We start from the raw sequence: 21,896 nt of genomic DNA, 5'->3' as shown, positions 1-21,896 counted from the left end.
AAAAATTACATATACTTAATATATAAAACTTGATGAGTCTGAAGATATATACCTGTGAAACTATTACCACAATCTATGCCATAAACCTATTCATCACCTCCAAAAGTTTCTTCCTGTCTTTTCATTATGTTATGTGTGAGTAGAACACATAAGATGTATCCTCGTAACAAATTTTGTAAATACACTCTACAGTGTTGTTACGTCTCTAATCTTGTATAACCAAGTTTGTACCTTGTGACTAATACCTCCCCATTTCCCCTTCCCTCCAGTCTCTGGCAAACACCATTGCACTATCTTACTCTACGAATTTCATTATATTATGCCTCTCCTCTGTGCCACTTAGGCATCCTGGTATTCCACTGTGACAGAATTTCCTAAATTTTGCTGAAGTGTGCTTTATAGATCGTGTCTCCCCACTAACTTGAGAGATTGTTTCCTAGTCATCTCTGCAGCCCTGGTGCCTAATATATTCCCAGGTCTCAAACAGACGTTTAATAAATGTTGGCTGCCTGAAGAAATGATGGAATTTGGAATTTTTGGCATTTCAATGTACTTTCTTTTCTAACATCTTTGCTGTCATTCCTCTGGTAATCAAACTAAAACATCTGAACTAGAAGTAGTGACAGAGAAAATATGATTAGATTAGTCTTAGTCTGTTTTCTGCTGCTATAACAGAATACCTGAGACTGGGTAATTTATAAAGAACAGAGATTTATTTCTTATAGTTCTTGAGTCCGGGAAGTCCAAGGTCAAGGGACCTGTATCTAGAGACTGCCTTCTTGTTGTGTCATCCCACAGCAGAAGGTAGATGGGCAAGAGAGCGAGAAAGAGAGAGAGAGTGCGTGTGTGAGAGACAGTGTGAGAACGAGAGCAAGTGACAGAGAAAGGGCCAAACTTCAAACTACTTCTTTTATCAGGAACCTACTCCTCTGGTAACAGCATTGATCTATACATGAGGGAGGGCTCTCATGACCTAATTATCTTTTAAAAGTTCCACCTCTCAACATGATTGCATCAGACATTAAGTTTCTGTATTAGTCCATTCCCACACTGCCATAAAGACATACCTGAGACTGGGTAATTTATAAAGGAAAGAGATTTCATCAGGTCATGGTTCTGTGGGCTGTACAGGCTTCTGCTTCCTGGGAGGCCTCAGGAAACTTACAATCATGGTGGAAGGTGACAGGGAAGCAAGCACATCTTCACATGGCCTGCAGGAGAGAGCAAGCGAAGGAGGAAGTGCTACATGCTTTCAAACAACCAAATCGCATAAGAACTCACTCACTTTCATAAGAACAGAAAGCGGGAAGTCTGCCCCCATGATCCAATCACCTCCCACCACGCCCCTCCTCCAACACGGAGAACTATAATTCGACATGAGATTTTGGTGGGAACACAGACCCCAACCATATGAGTTTGCAACACATGAACTTTGGGGGACACATTCAAACCATAACACTAAAGGGTAATTTTTTAAAAATAAGCTTGTTGAATTTCCTGTTTCACTCTTAACCTTTTTACTTCCTTGTCACATAAACATGATCTTGTGCAGTACAGCACAAATTAAAAATGAACTGCAATGTCCTTAATGTTTAATATTGTTTAATGGTCACTCAGAGTTCATGCTTATGAAAGTGTAAAAGTCTTCAATGCAGGCTTTTGTTTTTGTTTTTTCTTTATCTACCACCACGTGTTGGTTTTGAAATTGCAATTCTCTATGTATACACCTACATACAACATCCTTTCACAGAACTTTCTTATGTAACTTGGGAAAAATTAGGGCACTTTGAAAGTAAACTTCAGAAATATCATATGCTAAGAATGCAGCCCTTATAACTTCAACTATCTAGAAATAGCTGAGAAGCAGGAAGGAAAAGAGGTCTCTGAACAATCAAATAATAACAGCTAACATTTATAGAGTGTTTGCTGCCTGCAAAGCACTGTTCTATCTGGATTACAAACATTACCTCACAAGAAACAAATGAGGGTGAGGATGTGGAGAAATTGGAACCTTTGTACACTGTTGATGAGAATGTAAAACAGTGTAACTGCTATGGAAGAGTATGGTGGCTCCTCAAAAAATTAAAAATAGAATTATCCTATGATTCAACAATCCCACCTCTGCATATATATGCCAAAAGATGAAAACAAGATCTCAATAAGATATTTTCACTCTCATGTTTATTCCAGCATTATTCATAATAACTAAAATGTGGAAGCAACCCAAATGCCCACTGATGGATGAATAGATAACGTGATATATACAGGCAATGGAATATTATTCAGCCTTAAAACCTTGAGGACTTCATTCTAAGTGAAATAAGTTCAGTCACAAAAAGACAAAGTGTATGAAGCTACTTCTATGAGGTATTTAATGTAGTCAAAATCAGAAACAGGATGTAAAACTGTAGTTTCCAGAGCTAGGGTAGGAGAAAATGGAGAGCTCTTGTTCAATGGATATAGAGTATCAGTTTCGCAATGAAAAAGCTCTAGAGATCTGCTGAACAACGTGAATATGGTTGATACTACTGAACTGTACACTTAAAAATGGGCTCAAAAATTTTTTTAGCTCCCACATATGAGTGAAAACATACAGTGTTTATCTTTCTCTGCCTGAGTTATTTCACTTAACATAATGTCCTCCAGGTTCATCCATATTGTCTCCAATGACAGGATTTCATCCTTTTGTATACATATTTTGTGAATATGTTCCACATTTTCTTTATTCATTCATCTGTTAATGGTAGGGTGAATATAGTTAATGATAGTTTATTGTATATTTTCAAGAAGCTAAAACAGAGGATTTTGAATGTTTGCAACACAAAGAAATGATAAATGTTTGCAGTGAATGGATATGCTAATTAGCCTGCTTTGATCATTATAGATTGTATACATGTATTGAAATATCACTCTGTATCCCACGAATATGTACAATTATTATACATTAACTAAAAACTAAAAATGAATGGAAATACATAATTAAAATGGTAAATTTTATGTTATGTGTTTTTAATCACAATGAAAAATAAACAACAAATAAATAACATAAAGAATGAATTGATAAACAAAATGTGAAATATATATGCAGTGGAATATTATTCAGACTTAAAAAGGAATTAAATTCTAAATACATGCTACAACATGGATGAACCTTGAAGATATTATGCTAAGTGAAAAAATTCAGACATAAAATAACAAATATTGTTATGATTCCACTTATATGAGTACCTAGAGTGGTCAAAATCATAGAGTCAAAAAGTAGAATGGTGGTTGCCAGGGACTGGGGGGAGGACAGCATAGGGAATTGTTGTTTAAAGAGTTTCAGTTTGGGAAGATAGAAAAGTTATGATGATGGGCGGTGGTGGTGTTTGCACAATAATGTGAATGTGCATAATTCCACTGAACTGTATACTTAAAGTGGTTAAAATGAGAAATATATATATTTTGCCATAATTTTTCTTAAAAAATAATGTATGAGATTATTCATGCACAAATGCAAGACTGGGCTGGTGGGACTACAAGCCTTACTTTTTGATGCTTGTGCTAATATACATACATCCAAAAATCTAAAAATTAAAAACAATGAGGTAGTGTGGTAAATTATAGATCCACAAAGTCTTTGCTACATCTTCAATGAAGAGGTGGACTCTTATTCTTCTCTTGAATCTGGGCTGGCTTAGTGGCTTTTTTGACCCAACGCGACGTGATGGAAATCACCCCTGGGACTGCAGACGCTAGATTATATGAAGTTTTGTAGCTTCCTCCTGTTTTGCTTGGAACAGCTCCCTTTTTTCCCATTCTACCTCCAAGTGCTCCCTCTCAAAACCCAAACACCATGGTATAAGAAACCCAAATCAGAGGGAAAGCCCAAGTGTAGGCACTCTGATAAATAGGTCCAACTGAGCATCTAGAGATCAGCCAGCCTCAGCTGCCATCAATATAACATCTATTAGAGGCTGACATTAACTACAGCCCCAGTTTGACATCTGACTGTAAATGCCAGAGACGGCAAGCTAGGACTGCCCAGCCTAACCCAGTTACCCTACAGAATCAGGGCAGATAAAATTTTTAGCCACTAAATTATGGAGTGACTTGTTACGTAGGTACCACAATGTCTATTTTAAAGAAACCTGAACCTTAGAGCTGAAGTGATTGCCCATTGTCTCTCTGCCAGTAAGCAGAGGAACTCACACTTAACCAAGTCTTTCTGGTTCTAAAGCCTGCATTGCTGACTACTAAATACACAATTTCTCAGTCAAAACAGCTACAAGTTTTTTTTTTTTCCTTTTTACCTTCAAAAAAAATCCTGTATTTGAATTCATAGTGGAGTTCTGCCATATAACCCAAGTCTAAGGGTAGTAAGAATAGCCTTGATATCCATAGCACCTTCTGCAGTTGTGCACTGAACAGCCTCCATAGCCATATGAACCGGTCCTGAGCAAACTCCAACCACCATCCCTGACCAAAACTTCTCTTGAGTATTAGTCATCATTTTAACAAAGGGATTATCTGTTGTTTAGGTACCTAAGGAATTTCAAGGAAGAACAGGGGCTGATACCGGAACTCATGGAAGAATGAAAAGAGGTATTTTAGAATTATTAAAAAGTGGGGATTGAAAATTAAAACAACACAGCGGTTTAAGGTCATTTACTGTAGGGCAAACTCTCCTGCAGCGCCCAGGGACCCCATGATGATGCCACTGTATAGGAGAAACACTAACTCAGGACCTTTTTAATGAAAACCTGTAACATCAAGGTACAAATAAATCCTAGAGATGAAGGGATACATATAACATGCTCTACCTGAAAATGTTAAAACTAGTTTTGATATCTTATTATATATAACTCTCATAGCAGTAAGAAAATATCTTTAACATTTATTACAATGATTTGTGGTAGGAAATTTTCTAAACTTGAGGTAGGAAACCTTTCTTACTCCTGAGTATTCATTTCAGGTCCCACTACAGTGCTTTTTACAAAAGGAGGAATGCTAATAAAATGAAAATCATATTCTATTGAATTAAAAATTCAGGCCAATTGTGCTGAAATAAATCTTACCGAATGCCTTCTAAATATGCCATGCCCTGCACTAGAAACTTTTGTAATTCCTATTTATTCTTCAGAATAATCTGGGAAACAGAAAAAGCCAGTCTGTTTCCTTTATTAAAGTTTGAATATGAAGAAACCGACAGAAGCAAATAGCATAAAAATTCATTTTTGTCTTCAATTACAGGAAGAATGTAACATGAAAGCTGAGATTACAATGAATAGTACATGAATATGATGATGTTTTGTTTTGTTTGTCCTACCAGAGCTCCAAATAAAAACACAGATATATGGTTTGACATATGGAATGGAATAGCTAAAACTGTGACTGCCTAAGACAAGCTGAAACCTAAGGTGCCGAACCATATTGGGGAAAGAGGGGAAAAACCAGTAGGTCTGCTATCAATCAAGAAAAGAAGAAGAAGAAATGGGATTCCCAAGCCTTCTTCAGCTTTTTCTTCTCCAGCAGAATAGCCTAGTCAATGCTACGTCTTGTCAAATCGTGTCTTACATGGCTTTAATGCACACTAACTTTCCTAAGAAGTATTTGTATCTATTTAAATCTAGGGATTTTAGCCCATATTAATTACATGTATATTAGGGCAAGAACACAGGATGTAAAAGGTAAAAATCAAAATTTCAGTCCATCTGTGCGACATTGTGCAAGTCAATTACACTCTCTTGAAGACAATTCCTTATCCATTAAACAACAAAAAAGGTGATTAAGTTGATCCTTGCCTACATGTCAGAGTTGTGTAGAGTTTTTAATGACACTTATGTGAAATTCCTTTAGACTGTAAAATACTATTACTTACGTGCAAAGACAATGTCCCGAAATCACAGAAGGGATGGCTTAACATTAACATCTTTAACTGCGCCCCCGTCCTTCCTCTCAAAAAAAAGTTCTCTATTTTTAGTTGAATGATTCTGGGAAAATCTCTATTGGAACCTATCCACTTCGCAAATGACAAAGGCGAGGTCCAGAGGCTTATCCAACGCCCAGAGTAACAGTGGAAATCAAGACCAAACCACACGGTGGAGACTGGTTCCGGCGCATCAGACTCAGTGCTTCCGGCATGGCGCTTTAGTGTCACGTGAAAGACCAGCAACCCGCCCCCGCTCTCCACCCCCGACAAGCCTTCCGAAATGCCACGCTGAACATGGCTGCCGCGCTTCGATGCTTCTTCACACACACAATATGGACACGGGTTTGAGGGTCCAGCCCCGGATGACGACACTCCGGAAATATGCGAGCGGCGGCGGAAGCGGAAGTGCCTCAGCGGTGGGGGCCGGGAAGTGTCTGTAGCGTCCCTCCCTCTCAACCACAATAACAGGCGGAGGGTCGGAGTAGGTGAGGCGGCGGCTGAGTGGGCCTGGGGGCCGGGAGCGGGGTGGCAAAGCCCGGAGTGCGTGCGGCAAGGCTGAGGTAGCTGGATGGGGGTTCTGGAACTTCCGACCGCTTAAGCTCGGCCTCTGGCCCCCTTCGGGCCTAGAGCTCCCTGAGAGATCAGGGGTTGAATTTGTAGTTCCTGGCCTTCTAGGCCGTGCTTGTGGGGTTTGCCTGCTTGTCTGAACCTGGCCCCAAAATCCAGCATAAAGAACCCTTTCTGGGCCCCAGTTTCCTCAATGAAATGGGTGAGGGTGTTGGACTGGACAGCTTCTGTGACTGTCTCCCACCCCGGGCGTCACGAATTTCATGATTTTAATGTTAAGTCGGTGTTTCGGCCGGTAAAGTGAAGGAGGTCTGTGTTCAGCGTACTGAGGGGATGTCCCTGAGCAGGAAGCAGTGAACACATCTTTGGCTGCCACGCCAGAGTATCAGGAGCCCTGAATTCTAGTTTTACCCCTTCCACCTACACACTGTGTGACCTTGTCTAGGTCCATTAGCCTTTCTGTGCTGCAGTTTGCTTATCTGTGGATGCCTTTGATGTCCGTGCCCTAGCTGTGGAAATCAAATTCTTAACTCCCTTTTCATGGAGTCTTTACAGACCTGAAAAGCATGTTCTCCCTGCACTCTGCACACCCAGAATTTGACTTAAGAGATGTCTACCGTGTTTCTTTGCAGACACCAAGCTGGCCAAGGGCAACTGGGCACTTAGGAAGGTTCCTGTGCAATGAGAAGCTCTATCCAGAAAACTTTGTTTTATACACCTAAACCAGCAGTGTAAATCACTACAAAGTGAAAAACAGGAGACCTTGATTTTTGTTTCAAAGTTGCTATTAACTTGATGGTTTACTTTGACCAAATCCCTTCCTCTCTCTGAACTTGAGATTTTATCAGCCAAAGGAAGACGTTGGATTAGGTCACTGGTTTTTAATCCCCTTTCCCATTCCCCCAGCACAAGTGAAGGATAAAATAATAGTTCTATAAAGCCATGATTTTCTCAGGGAGGGAGGAGGTCCAGTCTGGAGGGTATGTATTACATAGGCATAGACTGAAAAAAATCCGCTTGTAATTTTTAACTTTCATTTTGAGACTTAACATTTTAGATTATCTGTAAGCCTTCTTTCCCCTCTTTAAAATGTGTGATGCTGTAATTCTGATGTCCTCCTTGGGTAAAGAATGTAGAGTTTTGTGTGCCTCTTTGTTTAAATGGCTGTGTGCCCAGAGGTACACTATATTTAGTCAAACAGATACTAATGCATAGCAGAGGAGAAAAAGGGACAACTAGATTCCAGTAAGATAGGGTGATATAGTGAAGTAAAATTGGTGGTATACTAAAATGAAATAAGGTGGTATAGTGAAATAAAATTAAAAAGGAGTTGAAGACCTGGATCCCTGCTTCACAGTGGTACATCCTGCCTCTGTGACTTTGGACAAGCCATCTAACATCTCTAGGCCTCACTTTCCTTATCTGTAAAACGAAGGATTGAACTGGATGATTCCTAGGCCTTTTTCAGCACCGTAATCCTGTTGGGGGGTTTTTGTTTTGTTTTGTTTGTGTGTGGTTTTTATCTGAGCAGTTTGGTGGATGTGGTGTGGTATTTCTTTAGACAAGAAAGGCTGTCCTGGTCAGTAGATAAACAAGGTAGTCTATCATGTCAGTTAAGGTCTGTGAGGTCAAATTAAGTGATATGCAAGATTACTTTGATATGAGCAAGCTGAAACCAATAGAAACTAAAGAAAAGCATGAGAAACTTGAAGGGCAGGGAAGCCCTTGACCAGATAGGATCATTGAGGATATAGGGAAGTTTCAAGTGAGAGGGGGTATTTTTCATGAGGATAAAGAAAAGTAGTTTGAGTTTGGGATGGGAAGGAGATTTGGATTGACAAGATAGGAGGAGAAGAACACTTTTTGGAAACAACTCTGATTTAAGAATGTGCTTGCAACACCAAGACAAAAGTAATGCTTCCTGTGGCTAAGGTCAGCTAAGCAGGCAGCCACAGAGTGACTATAATGTACCTAAGGTGGCCATAGACCACTGTGTGGGAGCCTAAATTAAATGGACCATAAACCCTAATTGGTGAAGGTAGGGTGTGGTCAGATGCAGTTCTATCAGAGCATCTAGAAGCCTTTCTCCAAGCACTAGGGCATTGCTCTGGAATGCAGGAAGACAGCCATGGTGTCAGAAGACTGACTTGATGATAGGATGTTTACTGTAACCTGGGAAGTCTGTATCCCAGCCTGAACGTTGACACTATTTAATCTTGGGCAAGTGATTTGTCACCTTATCCTCTCTGGTTCTGTTTGTTCATCTTAAAAATTCGGGATCACTAGATGAGCTTCGATGTCTGAATATGAACCCCCTGAAATCGTGTAAGTATTTCTGCTGGCATGAGTCTGGAAAACGGATGTGCCACTTTCATCGTATTCTCAGATGGGTTTGTGACCCACAAAAAATTGAGAACTGTGTGATTAGGTAGTCTCTCGGGTCCTCTTCAACTTTTAACATTCTAGGATTCTATAATTCTGTCATTTCTGACATTTCCTTAAGGTTCAGAGTCTGAGGGTCTAGAAGTTGCTAAGCCTATAGGTAACACCTGGTACCGCAAAGTATAGTCTTTATATATAACATTCTCCTCCTTATTTATTCAGGCATAGCTCAGAGATACTGCAGGTTTGGTTCCAGACTACTGCAATAAAGCAAGTCACAAAGTTTTTGGTTTCCCTGTGTATATAGAAGTTATATTTTACAATGTAGTATAATCTATTAAGTGTGCAACAGCATTATATCTAAAATAATGTATATGCCATAATTTTAAAGTACTTAATTTAAAAAAAATGCTAAAAATCAATCTGAGCCTTCAGCGAGTCATAATATTTTTGTTAATGGAAGATCTTGTCTCTGTCTTGATGGCTGCTGACTGATCAGGGTGGTGGTTGCTGAACGTTGGGGTGGCTTGGCAGTTTCTTAGGACAACAGTGAAGTTTGCCTCATTGATTGGCTCTTCCTTTTAGGAAATATTTTGTTGTAACATGCGATGTATGATAGCATTTTACTCACAGTAGAACTTCTTTCAAAATTAGATTCAGTCCTCTCAAACCCTGGTGCTGCCATATCAACTGAGTTTATGTAGTATTCTAAATCCTTTGTTGTCATTTCAATAATGTTCACAGCATCTTCACCAGAAGTAGATTTCATCTCAACAAACCACTTTCTTTGTTCATCTATAAGAAGCAACTTCTCATCTGTTCAAGTTTTATCATGAGATTGCAGCAATTCAGTCACATCTTCAGGCTCTACATCCGATTGTAGTTCTCTTGCTGTTTCCTCCACATCTGCAGCAACTTCCTCCACTGAAGTCTTTCGTTGTTTATTATTTCAATCCTGCTCCTCCTATAACCACAGAAGTCTTGAATCCCTCAGAGTCATCCATGAGGACTGGATTCCAAACTCTTGTTAATGTTGATATTTTGACCTCCTCCCATGAATCACAGACGTTCTTAACAGCTTCTAGAATGTGTATCCTTTCCAGAGGGTTTTGAATTTAGTTTGCCCATATCCATCAAAGGAACCACAGTCTGTGGCAGCTATAGCCTTAGGAAATTTATTTATTTCTTTTTTTTTTTTTTTTGAGACGGAGTCTAGCTCTGTTACCAGGCTCAAGTGCAGTGGTACGATCTTGGCTCACTGCAACCTCTGACACCCTGGTTCAAGCAATTCTCCTGCCTCAGCCTCCCAAGTGACTGGGACCACAGGCACATTTCACCATACCCAGCTAATTTTTGTATTTTCAGTAGAGATGGGGTTTCACTATGTTGGCCAGACTGGTCTCGAGCTCCTGACCTCGTGATCCGCCTGCCTCAGCCTCCCAAAGTGCTGGGATTACAGGTGTGAGCCACCGCGTCCAGCCAGGAAATTTGTTTCTTAAATAATATGACTTGAAAGTTGAAAGTTCTTGATCTGTTAGCTGCAGATGGATATTGTGTTAGCAGGCATGGAAACAGTATTAATCTCTTTGTATATCTAATGGACGTCTTGGATGACTAGGTCCATTGTCAATGAACGGTAATATTTTGAAAGGAAACTTTTCTGAGCAGTAGATCTTAGTGGAAGTCTTAAAGTATTTAGTATACTATGCTGTAAACAAATGTGCTGTCATTCAGGCTTTGTTGTTCCTTTTATAGAGCACAGGCAGAGTAGATTTAGCATCATTCTGAAGGGTCCTAGGATTTTTAGAATGGTTAGTGAGCATTGGCTTCAACTTCATGTCACCAGCTGCATTCTCTAACAAGATAATCAGCCTGCCCTTTGAAGCTAGGCATTTACTTCTCCCTAGCAGTGAAAATCTGATATGGAATATTATTCCAATGGAAGGCTGTACATACTGAAAATCTGTTGTGTAGTGCAGCTACTTTCAGCCGTTATCTAAGTTAGATCTTTTGGATAACTTGTTGCAGCTTCTCCGTCAACATTTGCTGCTTCACCTTGTGCTTTTCCGCTATGGAGACAACGTCTTTCCATAAACTCATGAACCACCCTCTTCTAGCTTTCAACTTTTCTTCTAAAACTTCCTCACCTCTCTCAGCCTTCATAGAATTGCAGAGACTTAGGGCCTTGCTCTGGATTAGGCTTTGGCTTAGGGAATGTGGCTGGTTTGAACTTCTGTCCATAAAACTCAGACTTTGTGTATATCAGCAATAGGCTGTCTTGCTTTCTTATCATTTGTTTATTCACTGGAGTAACAATTTTCTCAAGAACTTTTTCTTTGTGTTCACAACTTAGCTAATGTTTGGCACAAGAAGCCTAGCTTTTGGTCTGTCTTGGCTTTCAACATGACTTCCTCACTAAGGTTAGTCATTTCTTGGTTTTGATTTAAAGTGAGAGATGCTCAACTCTTCCTTTCACTTGAACACTTAGAGGCCATTGTAGAGTTCTTAATTGGTCTAATTTAAATATTGTTGTGTCTCAGGAAATAGGGAGGCCTAAGGAGAGGGACAGAGATAGGAAGAACAGCTAGCCAGTGGAGCAGTTAGAACGACACCATATTTATCAATCAAGTTTGCCATCTTACGTAGCGTGGTTTGTGGTACCTCCAAAACAACTAAAGTAGTAACATCAAAAATCACTCATCATAGATCACCATAACACACATAATAATAATGAAAGGATATGAAATATTGTGAGAATTGCCAAAATGTGACACACAGACATGAAGTGAGCACGTGCTGCTGGAAAAAGGGCACCGATAAACTTGCTTGATGCAGTGTTGCCACAAACCTTCAATTTGTGAAAGACACACTATCTTTGAAGCACAGTAAAGTGAATCACAGTTAAGGTATACCTGTATTCACCTGTCCCTCATGCTCCGTGACTTCTCGGCAAGACTTCCTCCAACTCATCTTTCTTTAATGCCGATAACTGGACTTTCCCCTCCTTTACTCTTTCTTTTTTAACCTGCTACTGCTTTGTATCTTCTCTGCATTATTGAGTTTCTCAAGTGAATTGAAGGCAGGATGTTTAGTGGCAAGTGGTATTTTGGAGGTAGGAGTGAGAAAAAAACACAAGGCTAGTGATGGCAATTTTCTCCTCACTTGCTTTGGTTCCTCTTCCAACTAAAAAGAAAAGCCAATAAGAGAAAGGGTGCACATTAAAAAGGGATACTGGCCGGGTGTGGTGGCTCACGCCTGTAATCCCAGCACTTTGGGAGACTGAGACGGATGGGTCACTTGAGGTCAGGAGTTTGATAGCAGTCTGGCCAACATGGTGAAATGCCATCTCTACTGAAAATACAAAAATTAGCTGGGTGTGGTGGTGTATGCCTGTAGTCCCAGTTACTCGGGAGGCTGAGGTGGGAGAATTTCTTCAACCCAGGAGGCAGAAGTTGCAGTGAGCCAAGATCGTGCCATTGCACTCCAGCCTGGGCGACACAGCGAGACTCTGTCTCAAAAAAAAAAAAAAAAAAACCATCACCGCTTACTTGGGACTTTGTGTGAATTTCAAGTTTTCTTTCTCATATAGGGAAACCAGGTCCCTATTCATCAGTACCTGAGATGAAATACTCAGCATAGCCCAGCTGGGTGTTTCACTTAAATGAAGATGAAGCCAACTTTAGCTGAAGCAACTTTGTTGTCCTTTATCAAGACTGAGTAAGAGTAGGGGAAAATAAAGTATTTTTTGACTGAGGAAGCTTTTTATCTCCTGAACATTTTCAGAGACATCTACTTGGACTTGAGAAGGCTGGTAGATTTCTCCAGGCTATAAATCCTGTCAACCTCCTATATGTAAGATAGAGATCTTTTCTTTTACCCTAGTGTTCATCTCCACAAGTTCCTTCCCCACGATAGGCTTAGGGCAGGGGCATCACTATTCCACCTGCCAAGTAAGAACTAAAAGACCTAAGTCTTCAATTCTAGCCATGATGTAAGAAATATGAATAGTTTTACCTAAAATTTTGTCAGTCCTGCTAATTTAAAATTTAGGCTTTTTGCTAGTTAGTGTTAAAGGATATTGTAGGTTAAGAAGGTTTTTGTCAGCTTCCTGGAGATCTAACCTCAGTATAATATTGTATAACATCATTTCTGTGAGTAAATATTTGTTAACTCTCAATAAGTGGAGTTTTATAAACTCAATGATATTTAAGGTGCAGGGTATTTAGTCTAAAAATTTATGTATAGTTTGTGCACTAGGGCTACTAAATCTAATTCACACAAAAGCACTACACTGCAAAATCCTAAGGAACAATCAAAGGTGGAATCAGTAGAGGAAGATGTTATTAGGTGGTGTGAATTTGAGGAAGAAAAAGGAGGAAGAAGGGATTAAAAAAAGCTTTTTATTAAAGGAATAAAGAATCAAGAGCATCATCTCCATGAAGGATTGTCAAGATTCTTAAAGCTGAACGTGCTAAAATATGACAAGTGGTGGATTGGTCTGAGCGTCTAGGTAATTTGTGGGTGGATTAGTCTTTGCTGGTTAATCATCCTGTTGAGGCTTTTACATGCTACAGAGTAGCTGTTAGGTGTGTCACTGCAGTACAATCTGATTGCATTATTGTCTGGGCTATAAGTTTGTTGCTGAGATCATTGAATGCTGTGGTAGCAAACGTCTCATAAGAGCATGAAATGGTTTTTAGCAGCAGCCTTGAAGCTACTGGATGTATATAGAATAATGGAAAGACTGGTGGATATTCATACATTAGATATTTGAGGATATATTGTGAGCAAGGACTTGTTATCACCTAGAGGCAAGATTTTTTAGCAGAAACATGACTAATAAATCACTACACAAACTGCTGTGGAAGCATATGTTAAGTCCCACAGGGAGCTCAAATGAAAGAGTCAGTAGGGGAAGCTTTTACAGAAGACTTACATTAAGCTAGATTTTTACAGGCAGTTTTCTAGGCAAAGTAGGGAAAAGAAGGACATTTCCAGTCAGAGTTAAAACCATATTAGGAATGAAACACCAGTGGTTGTTTGGGGGAACTAAGAAGATACTGGTCTGCTAGAGTGAGTATACTGAGAGCAAGTGGTAAGGATTGGAAGAAGATAAGACTGGAACATCTGGTATTTTGAGATTAGATTGGAAATATTTTATCCTCTGAAACAGGATTCCTTGTAGGCTGATTGTTTTGTTTTGCTTGGCCATGTATATTGTACTTCTTAAAAACAATCTGAAAATTTCAAATGATGGAGAATAATATGAAGTGAAAAGTAAAAGTTTTTTTCTGCTTTCCTAAACCTCGGTTATCACTCCTCAAAGGTTACCGGTTAATATTTTGTTGTCATCTTTCATAAAATGTTGTATGCAGACACAGTATATTTGTCTTTTTTATCATACTTTTTAAAAAAAGTTTTAGGGGGGTAATCTTTTTAATTTTTAAAATTATGTTGTTGTTAGAATCATACTTCAGATGTAGTCTATGTTTTGCTTTTTTCACTTAACACTATAAATCAGGGGACTGTTTGAAAAAGATAACTGGCTTCCGTGTGGAGTATAGCATGGTAAGCATTTATTCAGTAAATTACTTATGGCAGGCATAGTGTCTGCTAAGCTTTTCCTCGACCCTGAGGATACAGTGATGGGTATCATTTAGGAAGCCATTTCATTAGTGCACGTGAATGTTAATGGAGTCCCAAAAGGTAATGGGAATGGATGTAAGAACTGTATTGAGATAAAATTGATAAAAATAGCCCATCTTGTCTGTAGGAAACAAGAAATCAGAATATATTTAGGATGATTTCAAGGTTTACAATTCAGGAATTTAGTAAAACATTAGGGAAATAGGTGTGTTTATTTGTATATATCTGTGTATCTTTGTTTTGGGGAGGGGGAGGGTTCGTGATATGAAGGAGTTCATTTTGGACATAGCGTTTTTGAAGGGTGTTCAAGTTATTGAGGTGAAAATTTCTGATAGACAGAGGAAATAAAGTTCAGAGTTCAGGAGAGGTAAGAAGTAGAGTTAGAAATTTTTTCTTTTTTTGCTTTGTGTGTGTGTGTGTGTGTGTGTGTGTGTGTGTGTGTGTGTATATATATATTTGTAATAGCTAAATCCTTGGGAATGAGTACAGTTGCCCAGGGCGAAGAGGGCTTGAGGATGAATTAGCAAAGGAGACTGAGCAGTGGTCGTAGAGGAACAACAAGAATCAAGAATATCACTTTGGGAGCCAAAGGATGAGAGGGTTTCAAAGGAGTGGTCAGCAGTGTCCCATAATACAAATGGGTCAGATGGGGAAGCACTGGAAAGAGGCTACTGGATTTGTTGACTACATGTTCAATGTAACCTTAGAGGTTTCAGGAGCTTATCATAAGATGGAAAGATTCATCTGGAGGAGTCAGGGCAGTAAACAAGAAAAGGTGGGCAGTGATTAATCAGAAGCAGGTGAGTTTATTTATAGCTTTTCTTTTAGCTTGGGCAGTTCCAAGTATGAACTTTATTTTTCCGGAGGCCTGTTAGCCAAAATGTGATGGACAACATAGGAGTAAGCTTCTGAGAAGTTAAGATACGTGTCACAAATTCAGAGTAGCATAGCCCATATACCAGTCCACACACATTGATTTCTCTGGTTTCTCAGGCCATACTGGTTAGAAACAACAAAAGAGGTTGTGTGTGTGTGTGTGTGTGTGTGTGTGTGTGTGTGTGTGTGTGTTTGGGGTATGAGAGGCAAGCATGCTGACAGCCTCGAGAAGTAAATAGCACATAACCTTTCAGTGAGAGAAGAAGAGACCAGAACACACACACACAGGCACGAGAAATGATGAAGATTTACTTAGCCTAGTAGTGTGTCCATTTACTGCTGAGGCAAAAAAAACCTCAGGAACTGCACATACTTAAAGTACCCTCTGCCCACCAGGTACTTTTCTCCTACTGAGTTCTTTCCTACTTTTTGCAGTGTTAATTCCTGCTCTCCTTTCAGTTACGGGCTCAATTGTCTTTCCCTTAGGAGAACCATTAGTGACTCAGGCCCCTTTGTTGTATGAGGCTTCAGAACTGTGTTTGCTGTCTTTGTAGCAGTTATCTCCATGTGTAATTCTGAGCTCATTTGCGTGGTTATTTAATTGTGTATCTCCACTTGCCTCTGAGCCGTTTGTTTACAATGGGCCCAGAATACGCAAGTGATATTCAAAATAAATGTGCCAAGGCATATTTAAATAAATGTGAATGTACCTCTTTTCAGCTGTCATCCTGTGCCTCCTCCATCTACAAAGCCATTAATATAAAAGAGACTAGTATTTCCTATAAACTTCCCTATATCTGGATCAACATTATTAAAATATTTCTAGACAATTTGACAATCAAGGTGTTAACTCCACATGCTGATCAATAAAACAGAAAACCATATGGGTGCTCATGCAACCCATTTTCTCCCTGCTTTCCCTCTCCATTCCTCCTCTCTCCCCTCTTTTCTCTCTTTCTCTTTTCATCCTTCTCTAAAGCTTATTTTAAAAACAAAATGTGCATGTGATGCAAAAGTGAAATACCATCTCAATATTCACAAGAGAGGGAAAAGTGATGGTTCATTCTTTCTCTGAAATTGTATATAAGCTTGTGTTTATTTTTTAGGAGTTCTCTAGTTTTTATCAGATTCACAAAGGGGTCCATGACTAATCTAATCTCTGGCTTTATAGGTGAGAGAATGAAGAATTTTAAAGATTGATGCAAGTTTATAGAAATAATTTGGGGGCAGAATCAAGATTAGAACCCAAGAATCTCTTCTCCTTTCTACTATGTTAGGGGCAGTCCTAGAAAGAACCACAAGCTCCTGGAGCTGGAAGAGCTTTTGATTCCTCATTTAATGATCACACATTGCATTTGAAGAAATTGATACTTGGAGAAATTGAGTGAATAAGCTAAGAAGCAACAGTACAAATTACAATACTCATGATTCCTGGATTTTTGCTCTTTCTAAATAATGCATATTTATATTATCTTCAGAAGTTGATTCTCTACTCATCTTCAGAAAATGATGTTCTGTGCTTTTTGCACAGAACAAATTAATATTTTTATTAATTTGAATGTGATGTGTACCATTATGATACCTTTGCCTGTGTGTGTTTGAAAATAAACATTGTTTAACCTGGGTTTTAATAGGGGTGTGTTTTTTTAGTCTACTTCATTCTCTGTTTGCTTTTCAGGTACTTTGAACTCAAGTAAACAAAAGGGAAGATATTCTCGTTGATACTGGAGACTGCACAACAATGGGGCCACGAAAGAAAAGTGTGAAAACATGTATCATGAATAATGAAATTCCAGAAGAAATGACCGCAGATGAAACAAAGGACTATATGAATCAACTTTCACATGAAGTACTTTGCCATATTTTTAGGTAAGATTGTGTTTGGTTGGCTTACCTACCTAGAATGGGTAAGAGCAAACCCTGAGGCAGTGCTGTCTAATGTGGTAGCTACCAGCTACATGCAGCATTTACATTTCAATTAAGTAAAAATGTGAAATTTAGTTCGTCAGTTGCACTGGCTACATTTCAAGTGCTTAGTAGCCATATGTGGCTAGTGGATACAGTGTATAGGACAGCAGAGTATAGACAGAAAATATTTCTTTTGTTACAGATAGTTCTGTTGGACAGATTTTCTCGAGACTGTTAACATTTCTAGGCTTCTTGGGATTTTTATTGGCTAATAGATTTGGTGACTTTAGTTACTGCATTATAACAGTACTATGTGTTTACACTGCACAATATAAGGCAGTGTTTCTGACTTTTTCTGACTACAACCCACAGTGAGAAACATACATGTAAGTGATTGTAACAAAGTTTTCTGAAATAATACCCATCATAACTAAATGCAGTATATACATTAAAGTTGTTTTATGATGAACACAACACAAAAAGACTTCTAAAAAAATTATATTTTTACCCAAACTGCATTATAACAACTGTTTTTTTTTTAAAGGAAAACTGTCATTCTGGTTTCCATTGCTCTCTTCTTTCAATTATTGTCCTTATTTATATAATTCAAATAAGCAAATTCTAACATACTTTGTCTCTGAAATTAGAGACCTGAGTTTGAATCCTGGGTCCATTATTTTCTAGCTCTAGACTAATGATAGACATAATGGCAATATTACTAGGATTCAGTGAGATAATGCATTAAACACTTAGCAAACTGAAAGCATAAATGCTTGGTAAATGTTAATGGTTATTCTGCTTTTTTTCATATTGCTGCATGGTCTTCATAATTTTTTTTTACTGCTTACTATTCTATGGAATGTATAAATAACATGGTACTTCGCTTGTCTGAGATCTAGATAGTTTTCAGTTTTTCTGTTTTCTGCGATTATAGTTGCAATTAACTTCTCTAAGCATCTGGATTTTCCATTATTTTAGGTTGTTTACCTATGAAAAATTTCCATATATGAAGTTCTTAGGAATGTTTTGAATTTCTACAAATGAATATTTGCAGATTATGAAGTTTTAAAATAGCAATAACAGTTATTTTAGGAGATCCTAGGCACTATTTTTTTCTAATATAAATGTGTATGTCATTATTATTTCCTGCAGTTCATTATTCTGTGACACATTGTAGTTTTTGCTAGTTCAGTTCTGTCTGGGATTAGAAGACCAAATTAAAATGATAGATTTTTTTTTTTTTTTACAGAACAAAATGATATTACGTTCACCTGGCAGAAAAATGTCTGTCAGAATAGCCAAAAATTTTCAGAAAAAGAGTCTTGCAACTACCAAATGTTCAATTACATTCTAAAATGTTTTGGAAAAGAAAGCCGGACAGTTGGGTAAAGGAGACAAACATAGGCTCCATTCAAATACATGTGGAGATCTAGTTTATGACAAGGTTGTATTCACATCAGTGAGGAAAAGCTGGGTGGACTATTCAGCAATGATGTCTCAACCTACAAACCATTTGGAGAAAAAAATAAAAGCACATTTTTGTCTCATGTCTTACAGCTAAATTCAAAATGGATCAGTGAATTAAACAATAAATCCTTCAAAATTCTTTAAGAAAGCATAGGTAAAATTGCATCTAGGGATAAAGTTGGATAATGCTAGGATATATTGTGAAAAAATTGGACCATATATAATATGTATATATTTTTGAGACAGGGTCTCACTCTGGCTGGAGTGCAGGGTATGATCATGGCTCACTGCAACCTTGAACTCCTGGGCTTAAGCGATCCTTTTGCCTTAGGGGCACACACCACTACGCTTGGCTAATTTTTTAATTTTTTGGTAGAGGCAGGATCTTGATTTGTTGGCTAGATTGGTCTTAACTTCTGGCCTCAAGCAATCCTCCCATTCTGGCCTCCCAAAGTGCTGGAATTACATGCATACGCCACCACACCTGGCCATTGGACCATAATCTAAATTGAAAATAGATCAGATAACATTGTGCAGTTCAAACAGAATATTCAAATGGAAGGGGTAGAATCAAGTCAATATATAATGGTAGTTACAGTGGAGAAAACAGCATTTGACAGCACGTAGAAAGAACCATAAACTTAGTTCTTGAACTTAATGTGTTTATTCTAAAAACAAACTAAATTTTGTTTCATTTTTTAGTCTTCTAAAATTTTGATTTGAGGATTCATTGTGGTGGTGTAGTAACTACTTAGCATGTCTTCATAAAGCAAGAAAAACTATGGCCTTTCTTAAAAGAAACCTAATCTTTGCCGTCCCTGCTATGCTCTTTTTTCTGAAGTGTTATATTTGATCTGTCTTCTGAACTCTAGTCCTTTGACTATATAACTATGAAGAAAAAATATGCTGCTTCTTAGGGAAAATATGATGTAAAATCTTGATTTTGTGATTATTGATCTGTTTGTATTTAAAGGGAGTAGAATTTTAACCTAGGCAAATACGTTGGATAACAATATTTAGGAGAAAAATATTACAGTGGCAAAATTTATTTAGAAAGCAAATTTAATGTTTTTTGTTGTTTATAAAATGTGTTGTCATGTTTCTGAAAAATTCTGCTTATAATCTAAGTTATGGAGACTAAGTTATGGCTAGCAGTGATGCTTTATTTTGTATAAGATTTGATTTAAATCATTTTAAAGGGGTAAGAAGAGGGACGAGAAGTAGAAAAAAAATGGATCAGCTAAATATTCAACAGGTATATGTGGACTTTTCTTTTAGAATTAGCAGTGTTGTTAAGAGTTAGTGTCAGACAAAACTGTGTTTGCCATTCCTGACCCTTTCTCCCTCTTACCTAGCCATGTGACATTTTGCAGGTTTAATTCTTCTGAGCTAATTTCAGCACTTATAAAATGGAGTAATAATAGTGTATACTATGTCAGTGAAGTGCCAGCAGATAATAGAAAATACACTTACCTGGAATTTGAAGATAATTTAATGAAGGGACTATTTACAGAGGTGTAGATGGAGTTTAGGGAACAAGTAAGAGATGATAAAGAATTCATCTAGGGGATTAGCAGCAGTAGAAAGGCAGCATTGCCACCTGGAGCCCTCCAGCTGGTGCCTCTCATTGGCTAAAGTTAACCGTTAGCCAGAGAGGGGTAGGGAGCACAGCAGGTCAGAGAGGGGGAGATAAAGGACTGGGAGAGAGTTGTATGGCAAACAGGAACCAGCTAGTTACCTCTTAAGGTTGTTGTGAAACAATGAGTAGAGTGTGACGCAATACAGGTTCAGTAGGTAAAGGTAGCTTTAACTTTTCAAAAAATTTAATTAATCTAGGCGTGTGTGGAGGGGTCTTAAGAGAAAAATAGACCTTTCAGAATATATAACAGAACAAGTCAGGATTAATTGAAAGTTTCAGGAAAAGGTAATAAAGAAGAATGGAAAAGAGGAAGTTGTAATTCACATGAGGTGTCTTAATACTTATGCAATACTTTTATCAGTGTATGTGACCTTAAAGGTAAAAAAAAAAAAAAAAAAGTGGGAAAAGAAATTGTATACTATATGACTAGTATACATATTTGTTGATGGAGAAGATAGTAGAGTTTGCAGGAGCAGGATGGTGGAGTTGAGAGGGAGCAAAGTGTCCCTACAGGAGTAGATTCTGTAAAAGATATGAAATAATATTGCACATGTTCAAATTGAGTAATTCTCTCTGATCTTTCTCAGGTTCCTTTCTCATCACATCTTGAAAAGCACTGTTTTTTTTTTTCTTCTTTGTTTTTTTGGTTTGTTTTTAGATTTTCTTTGTCCATGAAAACTCAAAAGAAGAAAGGCAGGTTTTATCAAATGACCTGTGAAGGGAGCTCAATACCTTATTTGGATACTCAAGTATTTTGCTGACTTACCTTTGTAGTAAAAAGCTATATGACCATATGTGTAGTTGCTTTAAATCTCTGTCTTAAGATCTTATTTCATTTGAGTGGTAGGAGATTAAAAGAAGGAAAAAAAAATAACTTATTGGTGAGAAGTAATACTTACCCACTTGATAAATACAAGTTTCTTTCTCTCACAAAGGTACCTCCCTCTGCAGGATATCATGTGTATGGAATGTCTTTCCCGGAAGCTAAAGGAAGCAGTGACCCTATATCTGCGAGTTGTGAGAGTTGTAGATCTCTGTGCAGGGCGGTGGTGGGAATACATGCCAAGTGGTAAGTGGATTTAGTCTGTGAAGTACAGTAGTGTCCTACTGGAAAGTAGTAACAATGGTTTCATAAAAAGTTACTTGTTGTCTTGAGAAAGGCAATCTAAGTCACCTTGTAGGGAGGCAAGATTTTGTCTAAATTATTTATGTTGGGTTTTAGGTTGTAAAATGCGTTTTACCTGAGGCTTTATTGTTTTAATAGTCTGCTCTTTTCCTGTCCTTAAGTAACTATATCAGCCTGTTCCACACATCTGTGATTGGAGAACATGAGCCTTTGGTTAATTGAGTATATATGTGTCACGTTAGACAATGTGTGTCCTTTACTCTCTGATGCATGTTTTCCGGTGAATGGTAACAGTTTTCATCATAGATTTCCTCTGCAACTAAACTGCACCCTTTAGTTAAATAAATACTTGCCATTTTTGTAAAATAGGCCAC

General features: G+C 38.1%; 1 protein-coding gene across 5 annotated transcripts in view; it reads left to right on the top strand.

Annotated features, from left to right (window-relative positions):
- The first annotated feature begins 6,292 nt into the window (after positions 1 to 6,292).
- The window catches only part of FBXO38 (F-box protein 38), a 58,936-nt gene continuing 43,332 nt past the window's right edge, over positions 6,293 to 21,896 (top strand). For all 5 annotated transcript variants that reach the window (XM_003266613.1, XM_003266612.1, XM_030826856.1 and 2 more), the window contains exons 1-3: positions 6,293 to 6,396; positions 17,061 to 17,251; positions 21,332 to 21,465. In XM_003266613.1, coding sequence (XP_003266661.1) covers positions 17,124 to 17,251; positions 21,332 to 21,465 — 262 coding nt within the window. In that variant the 5' untranslated portion in view covers positions 6,293 to 6,396; positions 17,061 to 17,123. The remainder of the gene's footprint in view (positions 6,397 to 17,060; positions 17,252 to 21,331; positions 21,466 to 21,896) is intronic.

This window comes from Nomascus leucogenys, chromosome 2 (assembly GCF_006542625.1).
Source record: "Nomascus leucogenys isolate Asia chromosome 2, Asia_NLE_v1, whole genome shotgun sequence".
In the NCBI taxonomy this organism is placed as follows: Eukaryota; Metazoa; Chordata; class Mammalia; order Primates; family Hylobatidae; genus Nomascus; species Nomascus leucogenys.
The sequence above is the reverse complement of the archived record's forward strand: the minus strand, read 5'-3'. Positions and strand labels throughout refer to the sequence as shown.